Here is a 23,415-nt window from a genome sequence, read left to right on the forward strand (position 1 = left end):
GTAGAAAGGTGCCCATGGGCTTCTGTGTGTTCCTTAATCTGTTTGTCAAAGTTGAGTATAAAGAGGCGTGTGGCTTCTTAGGAAGTAGCTGAGTAGTCTGTGTTAATTTTATAATAAAAATAACTGTACAATTTTAATGGAATTTTATAGATTTCAGTGTACTTTTTTATGTGTTGCCAGTTTAACCCTTTTAACAACTCAGGGAAGCAGATATTATCACTTTTGTTTTTTACTTTTTCATGAGGAAGCATGTTCAGAGGAAGTTAAATGGCTTAAGGTCACACATCTAGTAAGTGACAAAGTTGAAATTCAGACTCTAAGCCCCATGCTCTTCATTGGACATTGCCCAGAGGGCAAATAAATGTCATTCTCACTATTTTAGATAATCATTATGCATGCTAATTAAGAAAAACTTCTCTGAAATGATTCATATGCTATAAAGGTATAGTGTGTTTTAAAATGTTTCTGCTAGATTTAGTGGTGATGTCACATGGGATCTTTACAATAGAGACATGAAATTATGGTACTTTGACAAATAATCTCTTAGCTGCTTATTTTTCTTCACTCTGTTTCCAGTTCTTATTCATTTAAAGCTTCTTTATTCCCTCCATGCCCTCTTTCCTGCCCATACCTCTTGGTGAAGGCAAACGGCTGGAGTTAACTTCCATCTACGGTGGGTGGTGTTGTCTACGTGGACAGCCATAAGCACCGAATGAATCATGAAAGAAGCATGTGGTCTCCACAGGCAGGGCAGGGCAGCCCTGTCTTTTGCTTACTGCTGCCAGCTTGCCCTGGTGTTTTTCATGCTAAGCTCGTTAGTCCCTTAATTTAATCTTTCATCATTACCAGAGTAATTAACATACCTCACTATGGAGACTTAAAAAGAACCACCACTTCAGCAAATTCCAACAAATGAGCAGATAATATTCAAATATTTCCCTCACAAGAGCTGTTATTGATGAGGGCGTGGGTTAGTGGGGTTTGAGTGATTGCTCTTAAGGGGCTGGAGTGCCTACTTTTGTAATAAATATTTCTGAAGATAATTCAACAAGGGACAAAACAGCTTGTTTAAAGCCATCTAAACTGGCAGGAAAGCTGTTTTCTCTTCTACCAGAAGATAGAACAGGGAATGAAGTGGAGAAATCTCATTCCATTGTGGGCCACCTCCTATGTAGAAGAGAGAGAGAGAAAAAAGGCATGGAATAGGGGGCAGGGATATACCAGGAAACGAAAAGATGCTTTCATAGGACTAGTGGAGCCATAATATCTTTGCAAAGATGAGGTAATCTGGACATCTGGAAGGATTTTTTAAATGCAAGAATTTTTCTTCCTTTACGATTACTATGAAAACACACATTCCTAGGCTGTGCTCATGTATGGCCAGGACCAGCCAGGAATTCCATTCCTTTTCTAGGTTAAGCATTGCCCACTGGAATGCCACATGCTGCTCTGAACATAATCCTAAAACAAGTATTTCTGGATTCAGGTTCTACTTTATGGGTATTGGTTTCTTAAAGGAAAAAAAAAATAACCCAAAGTGACAGAATGAGGTTTATAGATGCTGGAGAGAGATGTGGGGCAAAAGGCTCACTGTTGCAAAGGTAGCTTTCATGTCCCTATACGTTAGCTGGCCCCTCCCTGGGAATGACAGTGGGAAGGTTTTCTTGACAACCAAAAGGGGAGGTAGGTTACCATGTGATGGTAGCATAGATAACTTCTAAAGTGACCTGCAACCAAAGGAAAAGAAGGAAAACTTACCTTACTAAAAATTGTAGATAGATTTATTTTTTGATGCATTATCTGTATTGCAGCTTTTATAAAGAAGGTGATAGGTACATGTTAAGTCACTGAGTGTATGGAATCAGGAAGTGGGCAGGAATGGCTAACCCAGGCATGCAGCAAAAGAATTCAGATTTGCATCTTGGTTCCATATGCAACACACTGTCAAGAGGCACACTTTAGACACAGATGCTGTTGTGCTGCTTGTGTCCACTCCTGGGGAAGAATCTGGATGTTTCCCAGGCTGTTCCCTAAGTGGAAAAGAGAGTATATTGAGTCTTCCTATTTCCAGTTGTCTGACGTTAGGTAAGTATCTTCAGCACTCAGGACCTTCATTTCTACATCTTAAAAATCATCCACACCCGTGTCTGTATCATAAGAGAGAGCACAGTGTAGTAGTTAAAGCATAGACTGTGGATCCAGAGTGCCTGGGATCTGATCTCAGTTCTGCCACTTGCTAGTTGTGTGACCTTGGGTGAGTTACTTAACCTCTCTGGTCTCAGTTTTCTCATTGTAAAATTTGGTTAACAGTAGTTCTACCATCGGGCAGTTGTTGTGAGTCTTAAACAATGCCCAATACTTAGTAAGCACATTATACACAATAGGTACACAATTTGTATTTGTTGAGTAGAAACAGATTTTTTGTGATGATTATGTTGTGCACCATTTTCTAAATAGCCAAGAACAAATGCATTATTATTATTTTGAAGATCTAAGAGGTTGATGTAATTGCCATATGGTGTTGTAAACAATATGAATAAGTGAGCACATTGATTAGAGAGCTTAGTTACAAGGCTTCAGTGACTAATGGTCTCTCGTCAACAAGATGATGGTGCTGTGGTGATAGCAGTCACGTGAGGAGGGGGAACAGGGCGATTGGTGTAATTAGGTTGGCAAGTGTGACTTGAAGACTTATAGGCTTCGCCCAGACGTATGGTTGTTGGAGCATGCATATTGGGAGATTCAGATGAAAGAAAAACGTAACAAGTAAAAACACTTGCAGATGAAGAAACAGATTCACTGAAGTTTAAGTCACTTGCCTGAGGTGGAAATGTGATTCCGTTATGCACCTCCTGAGTCTTGATTTCTGTGCCCTTCACTGGGTCCACACCACAAGCCAATGGATTTGAGGTTTGTGTGTGAGAAACAAAGAGGTCAGATGTGCTAGGACCTCTTCAGCATCCCCTGGGTCCAACCTCCCACGTGTCTTGTGTGCCTGGCAGAGGAGAACGAGTTCATCCTGTATGCTGTGCGGAAATCCATCTATCGCTATGACCTGGCCTCGGGAGCCACAGAGCAGCTGCCTCTCAGCGGGCTACGGGCAGCAGTGGCCCTGGACTTTGACTATGAGCACAACTGTTTGTATTGGTCCGACCTGGCCTTGGACATCATCCAGGTGAGTCAGCGCTTGGCCTCACTGTGGGGGCTGTGCATTGTGACTGTCCCGTCCTGATAAGCTGCATGCAGAATGGCCTATGGAAATGGACAGTTAGAGGTTTGTAAGTGTCGCTCATCTCAGGGCCGACAGGTAAAACTTTCCAGTCTTCTGTGTTAGTATTTTTCTTTCTCTCTCTTCATCTGGTCATATAGGAAGCATAAAGAAGGCCCTAAATCCACAGATGTGCTTGAAAGTGAGGTCTTGCTTTGCCTGCTGGGAAGGTGTTGGGACTAATAATGTAGGATGATTAGTTGCCCCCTATTGTGCCAACTGCCTCTTGAGCATCTTTCTTCCCAAGTCATGATACAGTAACGCTTGACTTACCCATAGCTCACATAATTATCCACTTCAGCTGTTCTGAACACAGATAAGAACCAGGAAGCAAGCGTTAAAGAGCCCTGGACAGGCCAGGGAGATAGCCATACACTCAAACCCATGCATTTAAAGGAAAGCTATTTGATCTTTTGATCTTTGTCCGCTTAATCCTTTTAGAAAAGCAATTCCAACAACTTTGTATCTAGATTCCCAACCCAACAGAAATCTTACAGTGCCTGGGTGTTTGAGGGGGTTGGGGTGGGGGATGGCGGTGATGCTGAATGGAGCTGTCCAACAATAGCACTTGATGGCTAAGAGCCTCACAGGGAAGAAAGAGTATAAAAGCAGACACAAGAACTTAAATATAACAGCAGTCTGGTTTCACTTCTTTTAAAAGCAAACAGACTCATACATCTCAATAATCTCCGACTTTATTGTTGCGATACAGCATAATTTAGTGACCAGTGTTCATAGTGATAATGCAGAGTAATGTATATGATTAAATTCTCTTTGTCCTGCTTAAAAAACAAAAATGTAGTACATTTTAGAAATGTTTTCATGAAAACCCGGCTTCATGGGTCTGGAAAGTTTACTAACATAAAACATCTCATCCCTTGCCAGTCCTACCACTTGAATAAAGGTTACCCTTCATAGGACTGACTTGGCAGGCGGTCCTTTGAACAGTTCCTAGCATTTATTATGACTTTTCTCTCTTCAGCGCCTCTGTTTGAATGGAAGCACAGGGCAAGAGGTGATCATCAATTCTGGCCTGGAGACAGTAGAAGCTTTGGCTTTTGAACCCCTCAGCCAGCTGCTTTACTGGGTAGATGCGGGCTTCAAAAAGATTGAGGTATGTGTATTTTCGTGCTGTTCTTAATTAAGGGAGTAGGCGGGGCACCTGGGCTTTGAGCCAGATTTGACACAGAGGCAGGGGCCAGTGTGTCAGATTACTCTGGAAATTTCCTGCGAGTTTCCAGAGAATGGACCAGCTGAGCCTCTGGAGAGGAGAGAAAAGGGGGTAAGTACCTGGGAGTTGATCTTTTGACTAGCAGAAGCTTAGCTAATAACAATAAATGGTAATATTATTTTTATTTTATTTATATATGTACTTATTTATTTTATTTATATATTATTTTTGTTTTATTTTACTACTTTTATTAAACATGATGGCAAAAACTAAAATTACTTCTGCATCAACCTAATATGGTATTATTATAATACTGTAACAATAATAGTCTAGTATTATTTTAGTCAATTAGAGTGATAGCAACAGTATCATCATCGTCATCATCGTCGTCGTTATTAATCCCCATTTCTCTGCAATGTAGCTATCTAGTAACCTGTCCCGCCTTATATACCCAAGGCAAGGATAATGAATGACCTCTAAACTGCCAAATCATTGTCTTGAGGAATGTAGTATGCTCAGCTCACTGCATCAGCACCTCTTTATACTGACTCTGCATGGAGAGATGGCATGTGGGTTAAGTGGGAAGTGCAGTAGAAGCAGGGAGATGCAGGGAACTAAGAGGAGTTGTAAGACGAAAGACACAGACTTGGGAGATAGACCCGGGTGTAGGCTTGACTCCACTAGCTAAGCAACATGGGGCAAGGTGCTTATGCTTTCTAAACTTCAGTTGCTTCACGCGTTAGATGGAGATTCATTTATTCATGCAACCAGTTGACAGGGGTTCTCTGCATGATACATGTGGTTTAGGTTCTGATGATACAGCAGTGGGCCTGATTCACACGTTCCTGTTCCCACAGAGCTTAGATTTTAGTGGAGGAAGCAAAATAATAAATCAGTTCTGTTGGTGATACTTGCTGCAAAGACTCTGAAACAGTGCAGTGTGATTGCACTTTTGGAGAGTGGGGCAATATTAGAATAGGCAGACAGAGCAGGTAACTTGAGGTTGATGTCTGAGCTGAGCCAAGGATGATCTTGTGTCCACCTCATGGGGATGCTGATAGAAGTGAACTGGCATCTACTGAATGCTGCCCTGGTGGTCGTGTTATTGCTCTTTCTCTCCTTTCTTTAGTTACGTGTGGTCAGCACTTGGCTAGGGGCCAGAAGAATGCAGGTGGTTGGTCACAAGCACCTACCTTCTCACAGGCTGTGGGGTGACCACTGCACAACTCAAATACTGTTGGTGCAAAATGATGTCAAATGAGCCAAGGTGCAGAGCTACTGATGCTTATAGGTCCAAGTGGGTCAGAGAGTTAGGAAAGGAGGCAGGCCTGGCAGTGAGGTTTGAAGGAGAGTTATGCCTTGATTAGAGTAAGCAGTGAGGCAGGTGGGTCCAGGATGGGATGTGGCAAGAGCAGACAGGAGTGAGTCTGCATCAGGCTTAGAGAAGCGTGAGATGACCAGCCCGGCTGATGGAGAGGAGCAAGAATATGAGTCCCACCTGTGGACTCTTCATTGCAAGGCTGTGACATTGAGAATCTGTTTTATGGGCAGTGTGGAGCCATCGGTTGCCTTGGAACGTGGACTGACATGGGATGGTGAAATAAGTCAATGCTTATTTGCTTATTATTTGAGTAATTTACTTATTGATATTGCTTTGTCCAGATCATCATGCCCTGGAAACTGGTGCATTCATGGTTCTAGCTCCTCTTTCAGACCACTTGAAAAACGTCCCATGAGTCAGAGGAAGGAACAGTGCATTGTGACTAGAAGTTGGGGCAGGTTTCCCAGATGGGTCGCGTCAGGGAAACAGGCAGGCGTGGAGGGGGCATGTCTGTAGGCAGAAGCTGAGGAGCCACCTTTGGCAATGGGGGTCTTTAAGGAGCTCAGATCCGTCTCAGCCTCTTTCCCCCTGTTTTTGTCAGGTAGCTAATCCAGATGGCGACTTCCGACTCACAATCGTCAATTCCTCTGTGCTCGATCATCCCAGGGCTCTGGTCCTCGTGCCCCAAGAGGGGTAAGTGTTGCCCCAAAAGGAAATCAGTCTTGCATCCAATGCTGCAATAATAGATTCTCATGGAAACACAGACAGTGGGACAAAAACCTGTTTCTCATGATGGTGGTTGAAATGATCTATTAACTGAAAAGTTAATAGAGACCACAGCTTAGTCACCATGGTCAGGTAACTCCATTCACTTTTTGTTAGCCAGTGTCAGAATCTCTTTAGGCATCCAGATGTCTTGCATCTGTAGGTTGTTTCCCTAGAAAAGTTGATGTTAAAAGAGAGCCTCTGTAGACCTGGATAGGCCTGCTTGGATATTGTGAGAACTTTCTCTTGAGTTTTATGCATGGTACAAACATTTAATTCATTCCATCTTTCCCCTGCCTTCCTAGCATGTGTAGGTTTTCTTACTTACAATCAGTGTGCACTTGGGGAAGGCAAAGGTGCTTTTTATTAACTCATTAACTGAAGGAAACATAACTAAGAGGGAAATCCCTGATTTGACATTCTGGCTTTTCCTCTCTCGTAGCATTTATGATAGAGAATTGGCACAATTTTTTCAAAGAAAATTCTAAGAGTAATGTATGTACTTGGTTGACAGTATTTAGAGAGAACAGAAGTTGATAAAAATTTTGCTTCCTTCCTTTTCATTCTTAACCCTTCACCCTCACACTTCCTAGTGGTAATCATTGTTAATAATATCTTGTGTATCTTTCATGATTGCTTTTACTTATGTACAAGTAATGTCTTTGCAACACACACACACACACACACACACACACACACACATGCCAAATAGAATTGTAGTAGAGTTTCTATTCTGTACTTTTTTAAACAAACTTAATATGTATTGAAGATAGTTTTGTGTGAGTACGTGTAGATTTTTTAGGTTTCAGAGTATTCTATTATACGTACCATAATGTGTCACCTCCTCTGCTGATTAACATTTGGTTTAATATACAAACATATACATTTCTTTGTATATTATCTTTGCATAATTTGATTTTATCTGTAAATTCTAGTAAAGGGATTTGCAGGTCAAGGAATTTAAGTGGTTTCAGGTATTATCATTATATATTGTTATAATAATGCTGAAATAACCAGCTGGATCATTCGAAAGGGGTTTCTGACCTTTTTTGGAGTAGTATTTGAGCTCCCATTTCTCTAGTCCTGGTGAGATATGTGTTCTGTCCCCATTTCCGCCAGGGTGATGTTCTGGACGGACTGGGGAGACCTGAAGCCTGGGATTTATCGGAGCAATATGGATGGTTCTGCTGTCTATCGCCTGGTATCAGAGGATGTGAAGTGGCCCAACGGCATCTCTGTGGACGACCAGTGGATTTACTGGACGGATGCCTACCTGAACTGCATAGAGCGGATCACGTTCAGTGGCCAGCAGCGCTCCGTCATCCTGGACAACCTCCCGCACCCCTATGCCATTGCTGTCTTTAAGGTGAGTCCGTTTGCTGCCGCCGTTGGACAGTCAGCTCCAGTGGGTGAGGACATATGAGGTCAGGAGCCTGCCGTCCCTGGGCTTTGCAGAGAAGCTGGTTAACTTCTTAAAGATTGCCTTTTTTCCAAATTTGAGATAACTTATTTTCAGTCCTATGGAGGGATGCCAGGCAGAGGCGCCAGGGGACCAGGCTCCCCTGCTGTTCACATTTCAAAAGGTTAAAAGTGAAGGCTCTTCCCATGAACATTCCCAGTTTGTCCCTCAGCGTCAGTAGCCTCATTTCGGGGTGGTGTCTTCATTTCTTGTGCGCTTTGCTCACTTTATTCCCTGATGACTTCCGGCGAGCTCTGCACCACCTACAGTGCCTTGCAGTTCTTTTCCAACTCTGGAGAGCAACATGGCTCTCCCCAACTCTGGGAAGCAGATTTCAAACTGAGGGGGTTGGGTTCATGTGATAAACTTGAATGCTTATCAGATAGTTTCTTCTGGGCAGTTTCTTCTGTGGCGTTATATGGTGAGGTTTGGATAAAATTGCTGTCCTTTGCATTTAAGTAGAAGCTTGATCGGGCCAGTCATTCAGCCAGTAAATGTTAGTTGTGTCCTGCCTCGGGGAGCTCTTACCCTTAGAGAGGGATCGGAATAAAGAACTAAAGAGCTGGGCTAATGGGCGAAGGTTTTCTTTGTAGAATGAAATCTACTGGGATGACTGGTCACAGCTCAGCATATTCCGAGCTTCCAAATACAGTGGGTCTCAGATGGAGATTCTGGCGCACCAGCTCACGGGGCTCATGGACATGAAGATTTTCTACAAGGGGAAGAACACCGGTAAGGCAGAGTCTCTTCCGTTGTCTCTGCAGAGTTGATCTCAGGAAAGGGGCTGCGTGTGGCCAATCTGCTCAGAGCAGGAGCTGGCAGCCTGCGTCTTTGTTGTCACGACAACATGCACATTATTTAATTTCTTCCTAATGACATCTTAATTTCTTTTCTAACGATACACACACAGCTGGAAGACAGCATGTTGTTGCCTGCCTAGAGTGTTGGTGCTTGGTGGGTAATTACACCCTCCTCCTGCCCTTGGCCCCTGACTGATTGGTGGCGTGGCTTCTGTTGCAGCTGGGAGAGTCCCAACATGTGCTTAATCCCTGTTTGGCACACTTGCAGGAAGAGACTCTGGGCTGGGTGCTGAGATCGTTGCTGCTTCCCGCCAGGGCCTCTTGCTTGTTCTGTGGTTGCCCAGATGACCTATTGCTCATTGCCCATACCTACCTCTGCTGGAATGGCGCTGTGTAGTTAGGTGTTATTTTAATTAATTTTTCCCACCATGAAACTCTAAACCCCATGAAGAAAGAGATTGTCTGTTTTATTCCCCGATAGTTTTACCAGTGTCTAGCACTTTGTAGGTGCTCAATTCATATTTGTTGAAAGAATAAGGGATGAAAAGGGAGGGGAAGAATTGCAGTGAGTGCAGACAGTAGCCGTTTTAGAGATCTATCGGGTGAGGCTTCAAGAACTGCTATGAGGCTTTGACCTGCTAGTCCTGGAGTCTGAGACTATTCAATGGAAAGCCTTTATCATTTCATGACTGCTCTTTAATTTTGCTTATCTCCCAGCCTTACTATTGATTCTAGAGGAGAAAGATCAGAGGATTACCAAGAAGAATAGTCCCTTTAAGAATTTCCCTCTTTATCTCAGCAGGATTGAATGGCATCCTGGGTTTGCTGATTCTCCTTTATTGACAAACTGCTAAGTTTTCTGTTCTTAGCTGGAATGTTGATATTGTTTTATGGTTCTTGGCTGACCCTATACGAAGAGAAAATTGACAGGGGAAATAATACAGTTATAGATACCATTGTTATCCTCTTGGGATTGTGAAGATAGCTTGAGAACACCCTGAGAAAACTATAAAGTGTCTTACAAATGTAAGACGATATTATTTGTTATGTCTTCACCACTGACCTGTGAGGTAGGGAAGGCTGGTGTTATGATCCATGGTTTATAGATTAGGGAATTAAATCTCAGATATCAATTAGCTTTCCCAAAGTATCCTCACTAGTTTAGGAGCTGGCCTTTTGTTGCAATTCTGCCACCACATGGAGAAGTCACATTCTTTCTTAGAGGAGGCACCTATTTTGAAATAAGGAGAGTTGAAGGAATCTTGCTTCTCAGCTCCAGTGACTGAAATCTTTAGGCCTTTGTTTGATGGAGGACATCCACCCCTACTGATCTGACTTGCTAGCTAGCAGAGTGGGTTTCTAGCATTTCTCCAAGTGGATTTTTAGCATTTCTCCACGTTACCCCTTAGTCCAGTGGGTCTTCATTTTCACAAGTGCTTGTAAGCATGTGTTTGATGTGCACACAGGAGCTTCTGAAACACTGTGTGCAGATGAAGCCAGTGGTTACCCGGTCACAACTTACTTCCCAGTCTTGACTGTCCACTTCATCCCAATAACTTGAGCACAGCTGACACAGGCAGTCATACCCGTGACTGGGGAGCAGTGGGGGAGGAGGGAGTTTGTGGTCTCAGCACGTGCAAACATGGTATCTTGGTGCCAGACAGACAGGCCTACAATCCTCACCTTAGGTATAATTTCCCTTTCATGCCTCAAAGAGTCATCTTCATTTAAGCTAGCCAGAGTCATTTTGGGGCCCAGAGTGAGGTCTGGATAGATGACAGGCTGGTTTAAAAGGGAGATATGTATTAGCAAGGCATAGTGGCGCGCATCTGTAGTCTCAGCTACTCGGGAGGTGGAGGTGTGAGGGTCACCTGACCTTGGGAGGTTGAGGTTGCAGTTTAGCCGAGATTGTGCTGCTGCACTCCATCCTGGGTGACAGAGTGAGACCCTGTCTCAAAAAAAAAAAAAAAAAAAAGTTTTGGGGGAGATCTGTGTTGGTGAGTAGAACACAGAACTGGACCTGTGCAGAGGCGGCTGTGACCGTCCCTTTGGCCATGGCCAGTTTTCGCCTCTCTGTTCCTTTCTCTGTTTGCCTTTGGGGTTCTCTCTTATTCCCCTGTGGTTGTGAGCAGGATACTTCCAGAAGACCTCCTGGCTCCTAAGGCAGGGCTGGAGAAAGATGTTTTTGTCTTTCTCTGCAGCCCAGTGTGGGTCAAATCAAAACTTCTGCAGTGGTGTCTGGCTGTCAGCACTGTCTATGAGCACTCCACACCTTTTGGCCTTGAACTCTGCTCTAACCTGCTTGCTTTTCTGGAACTGAGAAGATACTTGCTTTTTTGGACACTGTATTACAGATCCATGGTGTGTGTTGGGAACTCCTGTCCATCTTTATTATTTTTGTTGTCTCCTCCTAATATATTCAGGACTTTCTACAGTAGTCTCCTACTTATTTGCCATTTTGCTTTCTGTGATTTCAGCTACCTGCAGTCAACCACTGTCCAAAAATATATATAGAAAATTCCAGAAATAAATAATGTATAAGAGTTAAATTGCTTGCTGTTCTGAATAGTATGATGAAATCTTGCACTGTCCCCTCCCTGTTCCACCTGGGATGTGAATCGTCCCTTTGTCCAGTGTCTCATGCTGTTGATGCTGCCGGCTCATTAGTCCCTTTAGGAGCTGGCTGGGTTATCAGGGTGTCAAAGTATTGCAGTGCTTGTGTGCAAGGAACCCTTATTTTACTTCATGATGACCCTATATCTCAAGAGTAGTGATTCTAGTAATGTGGATATGCCAAAGAGAGGTCGTAAAGTGCTTCCTTTAGGGAAAGGGTGAAAGTTCTAGACTTAATAAGGGAGGAAAAAAATCTTACACTGAGTTTGCTAAGATCTGCTGTAAGAACGAACCTTCTATCTCTGAAATTGTAAAGAAGGAAAAGTAAATTCATGCACAGTATTTATAGGGTTTGGTCCTATCTGCAGTTTCAGGCGTCACCTGGGGGTCCTGGAATTGGGGACTTTGGAATAAGTGGGGACTACTATATTAACCAAGTGTTAAATAATAATAATTGATAGTAACGACATTTATTGAGGGGTTGCTGTGTTGTAAGTACCACAGTAATATGCTTTGTGGGCTTGTATAACCTCACTTCGTCTTTCCAAAGATTTCCATATGTACTATTAATATTTCCACTTTATAGATGACAATATGAAAGTCTGGTTTAGTAACTTGTGTAGGTCACACTCTTAGTAAGTGGTAAGAATTTGCACTGTGGCTCGATTGAGGTCAAAGCTTGAACTTAGGCCGGGCGCGGTGGCTCAAGCCTGTAATCCCAGCACTTTGGGAGGCCGAGACGGGCGGATCACGAGGTCAGGAGATCGAGACCATCCTGGCTAACACAGTGAAACCCCGTCTCTACTAAAAAATACAAAAAACTAGCCGGGCGAGGTGGCGGGCGCCTGTAGTCCCAGCTACTCAGGAGGCTGAGGCAGGAGAATGGCGTAAATCCGGGAGGCGGAGCTTGCAGTGAGCCGAGATCCGGCCACTGCACTCCAGCCTGGGCGACAGGGCGAGACTCCGCCTCAAAAAAAAAAAAAAAAAAAAAAAACAAAACAAAAAAAAAAACAAAGCTTGAACTTGGATAAAAGCACCAGGCTCTGCTCCCTCTGCCATGTGTTGCTGGAATAGCAGTGCCCTGGTAGTGTGACAGCGGTTCAGAAGTACTGTTCTAGATTTTGACTGATGATTGTTCCTGATTAAAATGTTGTTCAATTGCAACATTTATCAATTTGAAATATTTGGTTATAAACGGATAACAAAAGATGCATTTTTCCTTTATAGCTAGCTGGTTTTTATTTTTTATTTTTATGTATTTAGTTTTTTTGGAGACAGAGTCTCACTCTGTTGCCCCGACTGGAGTGCAGTGGTGTGATCTCGGCTCACTGCAACCTCTGCCTCCTGGGTTCAAGCAATTCTTGTGCCTCAGCTTCCTAAGTAGCTGGCACTAAAGGCACTTGTCACCATGCCTGGCTAATTTTTTGTATTTTAGGAGAGATTGGGTTTCACCATATTGCCCAGGCTGGTCTCGAACTCCTGAGCTCAGGCAGTCTGCCCACCCTGGCCTCCCAAAGTGCTAGGATTTACAGGTATGAGCCACTGTGCCTGACCACTAGCTGGTTTTTAAATGGTATTACTGGAATCTATTCTTTGTAAAGTGTGTTTTTTTCTTTAAAGAGGTTACTTTACAAGATTGTTGATGTATTCAGTTGCTCCTGCAATGGCTCTTGGAGCTTTGGAATTCTTTCGAAGTTTTGGAATTCTCCTTTAGAGCCTGCAGTAAGTATGTGCTTTTAAATATCTGTAATGAGGGTACGTATTTATTATTTGAGGTAGATTTGATTTTGATAATTGCGAAGTGTATAGATACTTGAGATGATGACATTTTTGGCTCCTAAAGTATTCCTGGAGGAATTTTCCAAAGAGGAAATGTGAAAATGTTCTGAACATGGCCAGTGAAGACGTCACGGGACTACGTGTTTGATCTTCTAAGGGAATGTCTTTGAAGATGATTGCTCTCACTTGTCCGCTCTTCACATTGAGATCACGGTTTTCATATTGCTTGGTCTACTCAAGACAGTTGGCATCCTGTATAAAGGGTCTGTGGCTGTGGTGGAATTGCCATCATAGGAGTTCCATCTTCTTCCAGGTTCTCTCTGATGCAGCTCTCCTGTTTTCCATTCTCTGGCTTCCTACCAGCCTAGACATTCCTGCCCTGCCTGCCTCTCATGATCAGTGACCTGGTTGGCTTGGTTTGGAATTTGTCCCTGGTTACTGCCTCAGAGTACAGTTTCATACATCTCTGCCTAGATCAGCCTCCTGAAGTATGATACCCCATTTTGAGTTCTCTGCTCTTAGCTCTTGCTTGTTTGGATAGGAATATTTGCTCTGCATATGAAAATGTTAGTTACGTTATTTTACAGACACGATCCCTGTGGAAAAAATCATCCTGTAGTAGAGTAGATTTTTTATTTGTTTGTTTTGTTTGTTTTTGAGACAGGCTGTGGCTCTGTTGCCCAGGCTGGAGTGCAGTGGTGCTATCTCAGCTAACTGCAGCCTCTGCCTCCTGGGCTTAAACGATCCTCCCACTTCAGCCTCTGGAGTGGCTGGGATCACAGATGTGTACCCAGCTAATTGTGTTTACTTTTTTTGTAGAGACGGTCTTCACTATGTTGCTCAGCGTGGTCTCGAACTCCTGGGCTCCAGTGATCCTCCCACCTCGGCCTCCCAAAGGACTGGGATTACAGGTGTGAGCCACTGCACCCAGCCAGTAATAGAGTATTTTAAGATAACATCATATTCTGTTATTGTTCAGGATCTTGGAACATTGAGTGATATATTGTCCTTTGAATACAAAACACATATTCCCACATCCTTGTTTGAGTTGTTTCTCATGAGTGGTGGCTCTGTGTCAATTCTGCATTCCCTCTTGTAGCCAGTGGCCTGTACCTTTGAACTAGAGGAGCGGTCTGTGCCCACTAATAGATCAGAGTGAAGGGATGTCGGGGGCTTCTGCTGTAGTCACCTGGTTAGTCTGCTATGCTGCTATGGTAATTAAGCTGTTATGATTGATTATTTACTGAACCTTTTGGAATGTTTCATCATATGGACTTCCCTTCCTCTGGATGTGTATGTTTTCTCTCTTTGGTAATACCTCTTACTCTTTTCCTTGGCATCATAATAACATTGTTGCCATAGCGTTGTGATTTTTATTTTTATTCATAATGTAAACTAACCAATGAGGTGCCCACACACCCAAAGCTACTGAGTATATTATCCATATTGACACTGATTGCCATTAATGAACTACATCTAACCTGTAGGCCAGGATACGCATGACTTAGATGAACGCTTGGCTGGATGGCAACAGATGATTTGGATATGGTGCTGATGCGTGGGAGGGTGTCTCTGTCCATGACGTAGCACAAATGAAGAATTAGCAGTTGAGTTTTATCTAAGTTTTTGTATTCATTTTCCCCATTTTCATGATTAATAATTGCAGTCAAAAGAAAAAACATGATTTCACAGTTTCTGTGACCCCATAGTTGTATCATGTTTCAGATTGTTATAAAATGGTTTATATATCCTCTTTCCCGCCATCCCCGGAACGACGTAGGGGATGGGATGGCACTTTTGCCACCTTTGTTCATCCACAAAGGCTCCTTCTCAAGAGTGCAGTGATGGATTTTACCAACTCTCTCTGGTGCTACCTTTGGTAAGCTGAACCAGAGAAAAGATTGGCAGGAGTGGGCTCGATCATCATGCACTAGTCCTTATATGAACTCATTGCACAGCAGTGACTGGTGAGTACTGTGGTTGGCTCCTCATTTAGCTCTTGAGCTGCACTGTGGCACAAAGGAACTGAGAAGGGGAGGCCTGGATTTTTGTCCTGGGCTCACCATTAACCAGGTATATGTTTTAATTATGGCCTTTGGGGACCTAAGGAGCAGAAACCCACCCAAGCTAGCTCAAGTGAATGGTTTTATAGAATGACTAAAGGAGCCCAAAGATGGAAGTCTAGGAGAGCCTCATGGGGACTGGAGCTGTTCTTTCTCTTTCCCTCTCGTTTGGCCTCTTCTCTCCATAAGTCTCTTTCTTTTTTAAAAAACAATTTATTCAGAATTTTCAAGGCAGTGTTCAACTATATTATAGCCACCAGTGTTGTGATCGAGAAATCCAAAGACATTCTGATTCTTTTTTCAATTAAAAAAAAAAAAATTAAGGGATAGGATCTTGCTATATTGCCTAGGCTGGGTTCGAGCTCCCAGGCTTGAGCGATCCTCCTGCCTCAGCCTCCTGGGTAGCTGGGGCTACAGGTGCATGCTGCCATGCCTGGCACCTCCGTAAGTCTCTTTTAGTCTCCTGACTGTCTGCAGACTGAGCTTATCTGCATACCCAGAGTTATGACTTCCACACAGTTTTGGCTTGCCATGTGCCACTTCAACACCCACATTCTATGACCCTTTCCCTGGCTCCAGTTCCTTGGTTGCTTTCTTGTCTTTCAGTAACCCAATTCCAAATTCCCAGGAGGAACACTGCTGCCTGGCTTGGCTCTGGGGCAGTCTGATCTGGCTGAAGACAGGATGCAAGTCACTGGTTATACTGAGCAGAAGGTTTCGGCACAGTAGGCCCCCCAAAGCTTGCCCCTTGACCCTTTAGAGCTTCCCACTGTCCTTTCCGTAAGACGAGGAGGTTACAGTGGGTCTCCTTTATGTATTCGGTACCTCCCTCGTGGTGTGTATTAACCTGTCTGCTGCTGTTTGTCTGCCCTCCAGGAAGCAATGCCTGTGTGCCCAGGCCGTGCAGCCTGCTGTGCCTGCCCAAGGCCAACAACAGTAGAAGCTGCAGGTGTCCAGAGGGTGTGTCCAGCAGTGTGCTTCCGTCAGGGGACCTGATGTGTGACTGCCCTCAGGGCTATCAGCTCAAGAACAATACCTGTGTCAAAGAAGGTACTTCCCTTTTTCTTTTTTGCCTGTCATCCTCCTTCCTTTGTTTCCTGCTCCCCCGCCAGGGGTGGGAGGGATAGCTCTCTGTTTCCTGACCTTTTCGGGTTATTGGAAAAAGTCCAAGGTAAAAATCAAACCTAGCAGGTACTTACAAGAATACTGGTTTGGGTTCTAAGGCCTGGTAAGGGTCAAAGAGGCCCTTCAGGCCTCATTCAGAACAGGCCTACGCTGTGCCTTTCTAAGGAGTAGTTGTGGTTTTTGGTTTCATGTCAGGTGGCACAGGCTTTCTTCAGGGTCTCCCTTTTTATTCTTTTGCTTCTTCCTTTCCTCACCCATCCCTCACATCCAGGTTTCTTACCTTTTCCTGTTTTGCATAAGCTGGACCAGCCTGACTGGGAAAAATAACCAGGGTGACTCCTTCCGTGTTGACTTACTCTCACCTAACGGTTGTCCATCCTCTCACCACAGCCTAGCCCAGCGTGTCCTGAACTTTCAGACCAATGTTTGCAAAGCGCTTTGAGTCTAGACTTTCATGCCGTGACCAAGTGGCGATAGCAGCCTTACGCCCACTCCCCTTCTGAATTTGAATATAGAGATTTAAAATTTCTTTCCTCCGAAATTTAAACATTTTTCCTTCCTGTGTAATTTTTACCCTCACCACTTCCCTACCCTCCAGCTTCATGTTTCTGTGAGTGGGGTGAAGCCCTGCAAGGGCACCTTGCCATGAAGTACATGGATTGATGGCCAGAATTTCTGCTTTTCCTTATCTGTGATTCTATTTGCCTTTTTTCTTTTTTTTAAACATTTTAAAGAGACAGGAAAGAGACAGGGTCTTGCTGTATTGCCCAGGCTGGCACATTCACGGCTCACTGCAGCCTCAACTCAAACTCCTGGGCTTAAGGGATCCTCCTGTCTCAGCTTCCCATGAAGCTAGGACTCCCGGCACGAGTCCGGCTAATTTCTTTCACAGCGATGAGGTCTCACTTTGTTGTCCAGTCCGGTCTTGAACGTCTAGGCTCAAGGGATCCTCCCTCCTCTGCCTCTCAAGGAGCTGGGACCACAGCCATGAGCCACCGTGCCTACTCTATTTGCTTTGTAATCCTACCCCTGCTTCTCAGAGCAGCCCGAGTCCAAGGCAGTGAAACACACAATACAAGCCTTTTAGTCAGTCTTCCTTAAGAAATATAAACAGCCGGGCGCGGTGGCTCAAGCCTGTAATCCCAGCACTTTGGGAGGCCGAGGCGGGCGGATCACAAGGTCAGGAGATCGAGACCACAGTGAAACCCCGTCTCTACTAAAAATACAAAAAATTAGCCGGGCGCGGTGGCGGGCGCCTGTAGTCCCAGCTACTCAGGAGGCTGAGGCAGGAGAATGGCGGGAACCCGGGAGGCGGAGCTTGCAGTGAGCCGAGATCGCGCCACTGCACTCCAGCCTGGGCAACAGTGTGAGACTCCGTCTCAAAAAAAAAAAAAAAAAAAAAAAAAAAAGAAATATAAACAGAAAAACGATGAGCCTTTCTTTCTTAGAAACAAGAAACTTTCTTTCAGGCTGTGGATACAATCTTAAAACTGTTTGGAAAGAAATAAAATCAACACTAAATTCCAAGAGAAGGGGAAGAAAGCTACTCCATATTTCCCATTAGAATGCCTTTGATTATCCAAATAAGAGACCAGTCATCACATGTCGTCGATGCAGTTTGCCAAACAATACATTTTTTTCTGTAAGGAATTTTAATTGCTTGCTTTAAAGTAGTCATGGGACAGAAAAAAGTCTCCGAGTATTGAGAAAATCTTTGTAACTCATTTGCTTGATAGATAGAATATATATGGATATATATAACCATATATATATAAACATACCTATAGATATATTGAATCTGTCTGTTTTAATACTGTGTAGACACAGTCCATTAAGGAGTTCTGTGTGTAATTAGTATTTTGTAATGCTGATGTACTCTATTCACTACCCAATAGACTCAATTGGTGTCGTGGTTATCCTTCCTAAGCATTTCTTCCAGCAAGCCTTCTCTCCTTTGATTTTAACTAAAAGAGGAAAGCAAGAGGCTAGTATGGGACATTTCCTTCCCTGTATACATGTGTGCTTGGCGTTCCTCCTCCCCCTTTACCACCATGTTACTAAAGGAAGGGAAACGCCAAAGAGAAAGTCCTGTGGTCCAGCAGTGAGAATAATATTGGTTTCATTTCCTCCCCTGCCGCACTCTGATGGGTAGAGAACACCTGTCTCCGCAACCAGTATCGCTGCAGCAACGGGAACTGTATCAACAGCATCTGGTGGTGTGACTTCGACAACGACTGTGGAGACATGAGCGATGAGAGAAACTGCCGTGAGTCTTCTGGGTTGGACATTAAGCATTTGCCATTACTCAGAAGCCTGGTTGGCTCTTCCCAGGCTGAGGGCCTAAGGTCTAGGGTGAGGGCCACCCATGATTGATGATGCCCGTCTAAGTGGATGGGGCTTGGATGACGGAGAAAACATATTTCCACATACAGGTAGATATTAGATATATAGGATTAATATTATATACATAATATGTTTTTAACCACCCCAGAAGTACCACTCATTACAAGAGATTTATAAATAAACATCACATGGCTGAAACTGAACTGATTTGGCAGTCTTTGCTCTGGTCTTGGCTGTGGCTCTGTAATAAAACTGGTGACTTGGGTGAGTAAACACATGATATTCTTTGATTTGGAAATTCAATATTCAGCCTTTTTAGGGATGGGAAATGAGTATTTACTCCAGTTAGTCGATGCTGGCTACCTACCAGGCTCAAGAGAGATTGTTTTCATTGGTTAGTAATGCATAGCTTGGCCTACAGTGTGGGGCCATTGGTGTACCTGCCATGTAAATGTCATCTTTGAGCTGTATAATTTTTAAGGTCTGACTTCTAAAGTATAAGACTGTGGTTAGCAGAAGTTAAAGAAAACCAAACAACCACAAATAGCAGATAATTTATGAACCACAAATTTTCACTATCTTTTCTTCACTTAATTTCTAATAGCTTCGACATCATCTTATAAGGAGATGATTTGCCCTTTTGTTAGTCATGCATTCACTCAATGAGCAGTTGCTATACACCCTGTGTTCCAGGCTGTGTACTGGGCCTGCATGTATATTGCCGATCAAGGTGGAAACGGAGTTCACAGTCTGAAGTAGGAGTCAGAAAAATAGGCAGTTGTAGGAGAGCGATGGGCACTGCGATGGGGAAGTGTCATGTTCATGAGGGATGGGCACCCAAAGCAAACTTGGGTAGGCCCTAGCAAAGAGCTCTGGAGAGCGTCTGGGGTGAGCCAAGCAGAGGTGGAGGGAATCAATTCACAGGCAAGAGAGCAGCATGTGGGGAAGCTGGCATGGCCGGGAAACTGGTTTGAGTTATGGGGAATGGGCATGGGCACAGGGGCCAAGGTGAAGTTGGATGAATGGGTGGGGCCCAGGGCAGCAAGGGCTTTGTGGACTTTATGGGAGAAGCAGTTGGGAACCACTGATGTGATGTGATAAAAGTTCATCTTTGGAAGGATAAGGAGTGACTCGGTAGAATGCGTTTGATGGAGAGAGACCAGAAGCAGGAACCAAGTCAGAAGCTTCTCTTTTAAATATTTTACCTTTGGCAACCCAGGGGCTCATTTCCCCATTTGTACTGTAAGAACAGATTAATGGGCAGCTCTAGATACTCATTTAGCCAGTCATCCATGGGGCCTGTGCCTGGCTCCCCTGCCACTTCACCCAGAAAGCAACTTGAGAAATATCCAGCTCATTAAACACATCTGGGCCCTGCGATCCTACAGACTCCCCCTTTTGACTGATAGAGGGTTATTCACAAAGCCTTTCCTTAATCGTTTTCCCTTGGCTTCAGAGGATGCCTTTCACACCGAGGGAGAAGAGCTTATTTGCGGAATGGCAGATTTGGGAAAGCACTAGCCTCTCTGTGTCTTTTCTGCAAAAAATAAGGCCTATAAAGCCTCCTCTATCTACCAGAGTTGCGGGAAGGTGTGATATTTGTGGGGGAATAGCCAAAGCTCTTTAAAAACATTAATGCTTATTAACAGCATTGAAGCAGATAACAGAAAGGAGTTTATTACATATCTGGGTGGGATAGAAGATGCTTCTTAGAATTAACAAGTTGCAAGGAAATTGCCCAGACATAATTAGGCACAGTGGAAGCAGTGAGATACAAACCAGATGACCTCATGTCCAAGTGAGGGACGCAGGCGGCCCAGCATTCCTCCTTGTGCCCTTGGGCTTGGTTTCTACTAAATGGACAGGCTGAATCTTGTATTGGCTCCGAGTTTTGCGAGGAATGAAGCCCTGCATCTTTTGAGAGGCACCTGCTGCCCCCAGTGGCTTCCTCCCACCCAGCCCCTGAGCTCTGTTGCAGACTGCACAGTTATGCATGAAGTATGGAGCTGGCCCTGCCCTCCTCCCAGCTTGGTGTGAATGTCAACTGGGATTCACTTTCCGGAGACCCTGAGACCTGCTTTCTGTTCTGTCATCTCCCTAGTTCACCTGGCTCAGATCTACACACGTCAGATGGAGCTGAGGTGTGGAGAGGAGGAACCAGAAGGATTTAAAACTCAGAGCCTGGGAATGGAGAGAGGGGCTTATCTGTGCCTGCACACGTGTCTCCCTCATCAAGGAGGTTGCGTGTGCAGGAGAGAGGTTCCCTGTTTCTAAGCAGGGCTGCAGAAGAGGGACCACCGTGAATGAGTACTGCCATGTGGGGAGTTAAGTGAGGCACCCCGCCAGCCGCCAGGGAGCAGTGGAGGAGGGGGGACACAGGGATGCAGGAGGGTGTTGTCAGTGGGTTTCCCTCCCTCTTACACAGAATCCTCCAGCTGGGTGGCTGTCAGGCACTCAGGGTTTTGACGTGAATCCCTGCAGTCTTGTCATTTTGCATTCATCCCCTGCCTCCCACCACGAGCTCAATTACAGAGAAGAAATGGAGCCTCAAATAAGAGCTGCCAGGATGTCTAACGGCAGCGTTGCTATTTGGCATTTTGTGCACGATAACCCCTCCCCCGTGCCAGGATTCTGTTCTGCCACATTTTACCTCCTGGGTCAGCCTTTCACTGCTCCTGAGAGCAGCCTGCCTTCCCCTCGCCTTTCCTGGAGGGTGTTTCACGGGGTGCCAGGGATTGTGCTTAAGCACAGGAAATATCTACTTAGGAGAGGAAGAAAAATCTAACTCTATATCCATTCTAATGCCAGAAGGACATGAGGAATGATGAAGAGAAGTGACATTTGTTTAGAGCCCATTATATTTACATCCTATTTAATAGGCTCTGGTTCCAAACTTGTTCCCTGATTTGTCTTCATAATAATGCTACCAGGTAAAGGTAGATTAAGTTAGTTGTAGGTAGCAGATTCACTGCAAATCTAGTCTTTCTGACTGGGCCCGGTGGCTCATGCCTGTAATCCCAGCACTTTGGGAGGCCGATGCAGGCAGATCACTTGAGGCCAGGAGTTCGAGACCAGCCTGGCCAATGTGACGAAACCCTGTCTGCACTAAAAATACAAAAATTAACTGGGGCTGGTGGTGGGTGCCTGTAATCCCAGCTACTTGGGAGGCTGAGGCAGGAGAAATCACTTGAACCTGGGAGGTGGAGGTTGTAGTGAGCCGAGATTGCACCACTGTACTCCTGCCTGGGCAACAGAGCAAGACTCCATCTCAAAAAACAAAAAAACAAATCTAGTCTCTCTGACTGTGATCTCAAACACTTGGACATGTTATCTTACCCAATGTTACGGTTGCAAAAACTGAGCCATAGGGAGATTAAAATTAATTTCCCCAGGAAGAGGTAGAGCCAGGATTTGATGCCCAGTCTTGACTGACTGCAGACAGAGTCTATGTTCCTGCTGTGGAATTCTACCTCCGTGCTGCCTTTACCATCTGTCCAGTGAAGTGCTAACTTCTTGGGTGAAATTGAGCTTCTCTAAAGGTAGTTTTGTAGATAAAGGTATTTCTGCCACTTATTTAGGAAGACACTTTTCATGTCTGAAGGGATCTTAGGAGGTAATCTAGCCTGTCACTCTCTCTCCCCAACAGATGACAGCTTCTCACTTTTCCCAGTCCTATTCCAATCTGGAAGCTGTCCACAGAAAGATATACCCTTATCTCTCTTGGTTGTAAATTTCAGGCTCTCATGCAATTTATTTCTTCTGTAAGTCTAGGTTTAATTTCTGTTGCTACAATTAATATCTGCTTTCTTCTATTTTTTAATTGGCTTTCCAGTAGGATATTTACATTTGTGGGAAGTTAATTGTACTTAAGGAGTATATCATCTTTCTCTCCCATTTTAGCTACCACCATCTGTGACCTGGACACCCAGTTTCGTTGCCAGGAGTCTGGGACTTGTATCCCACTCTCCTATAAATGTGACCTGGAGGATGACTGTGGAGACAACAGTGATGAAAGTCATTGTGGTAAGGGGATGCCACATCCTGAAACCCTGCTCCAGAGAGGGGTCATCGTGCTCCCTCACAGGGCTGTACTGGTGTGTACTGGTTTTCTGATCGCCATCTCAGGATTTATGATATTCTAGCTGAATGGCTTTCTCCATCCACATGGTGGGGTTGAGTAATTTCTCTCTTCCATTCTTAAAGAGCTTGTTTTCTGCTTTTCATGGGGATTCAGTTCTGCTGGAGACACTTGATCCAAAGTGAATGGGAATCTAGGGTCTCTGGATCAAGCGTCTCCAGCAGAACCGAACCCTCATGATTCATGGTCAGAAAAGATGGAGCCGAGACTCAGCTCCTGTCACTTACTCTTAGATTAGCCTTTGTTTTCTAATCTGAAAAATGGAGAAATGGACCCTGCTTTGCCTTGGAGAGATGCTACAAGGACAAAAGGTGATGATAAGGAAGTAAATTTCTGAATGAATTCAGGGAGTTATTAACAGCTCTACAGGCTTGGCCCACATGTCTGAGTGTGTGTGAGATTAGCCCGCTGAAGACACAAATCTGCACCTCTGTGAACTGTTCTTTTTTTTTAACCAATTTAATTCATTCAACTCTGTTATTATTAGAAGTCAGCAGATGGTATAGGCATTGAGTGAGCATCTGTTTTCTGAATGGACATTTTTATATTTAGAGAAACAGTGGGTTACAA

The 23,415-nt window shown here is 44.3% G+C and overlaps 1 protein-coding gene across 4 annotated transcripts in view; it reads left to right on the forward strand.

Annotated features, from left to right (window-relative positions):
• The window catches only part of SORL1 (sortilin related receptor 1), a 179,878-nt gene that overhangs the window by 98,574 nt on the left and 57,889 nt on the right, over positions 1-23,415 (forward strand). For all 4 annotated transcript variants that reach the window (XR_012423810.1, XM_045370875.3, XM_045370879.3 and 1 more), the window contains exons 17-24: positions 3,003-3,175; positions 4,251-4,382; positions 6,362-6,453; positions 7,645-7,891; positions 8,578-8,716; positions 16,116-16,289; positions 18,517-18,630; positions 22,608-22,730. Coding sequence is in view for 3 of the 4 variants with exons in the window: in XM_045370875.3 (XP_045226810.2) it covers positions 3,003-3,175; positions 4,251-4,382; positions 6,362-6,453; positions 7,645-7,891; positions 8,578-8,716; positions 16,116-16,289; positions 18,517-18,630; positions 22,608-22,730 (1,194 nt within the window). In the remaining variant the exon portion in view is untranslated. The remainder of the gene's footprint in view (positions 1-3,002; positions 3,176-4,250; positions 4,383-6,361; positions 6,454-7,644; positions 7,892-8,577; positions 8,717-16,115; positions 16,290-18,516; positions 18,631-22,607; positions 22,731-23,415) is intronic.

The sequence above is a fragment of the Macaca fascicularis genome, chromosome 14, assembly GCF_037993035.2.
Source record: "Macaca fascicularis isolate 582-1 chromosome 14, T2T-MFA8v1.1".
Lineage (NCBI taxonomy): Eukaryota > Metazoa > Chordata > Mammalia > Primates > Cercopithecidae > Macaca > Macaca fascicularis.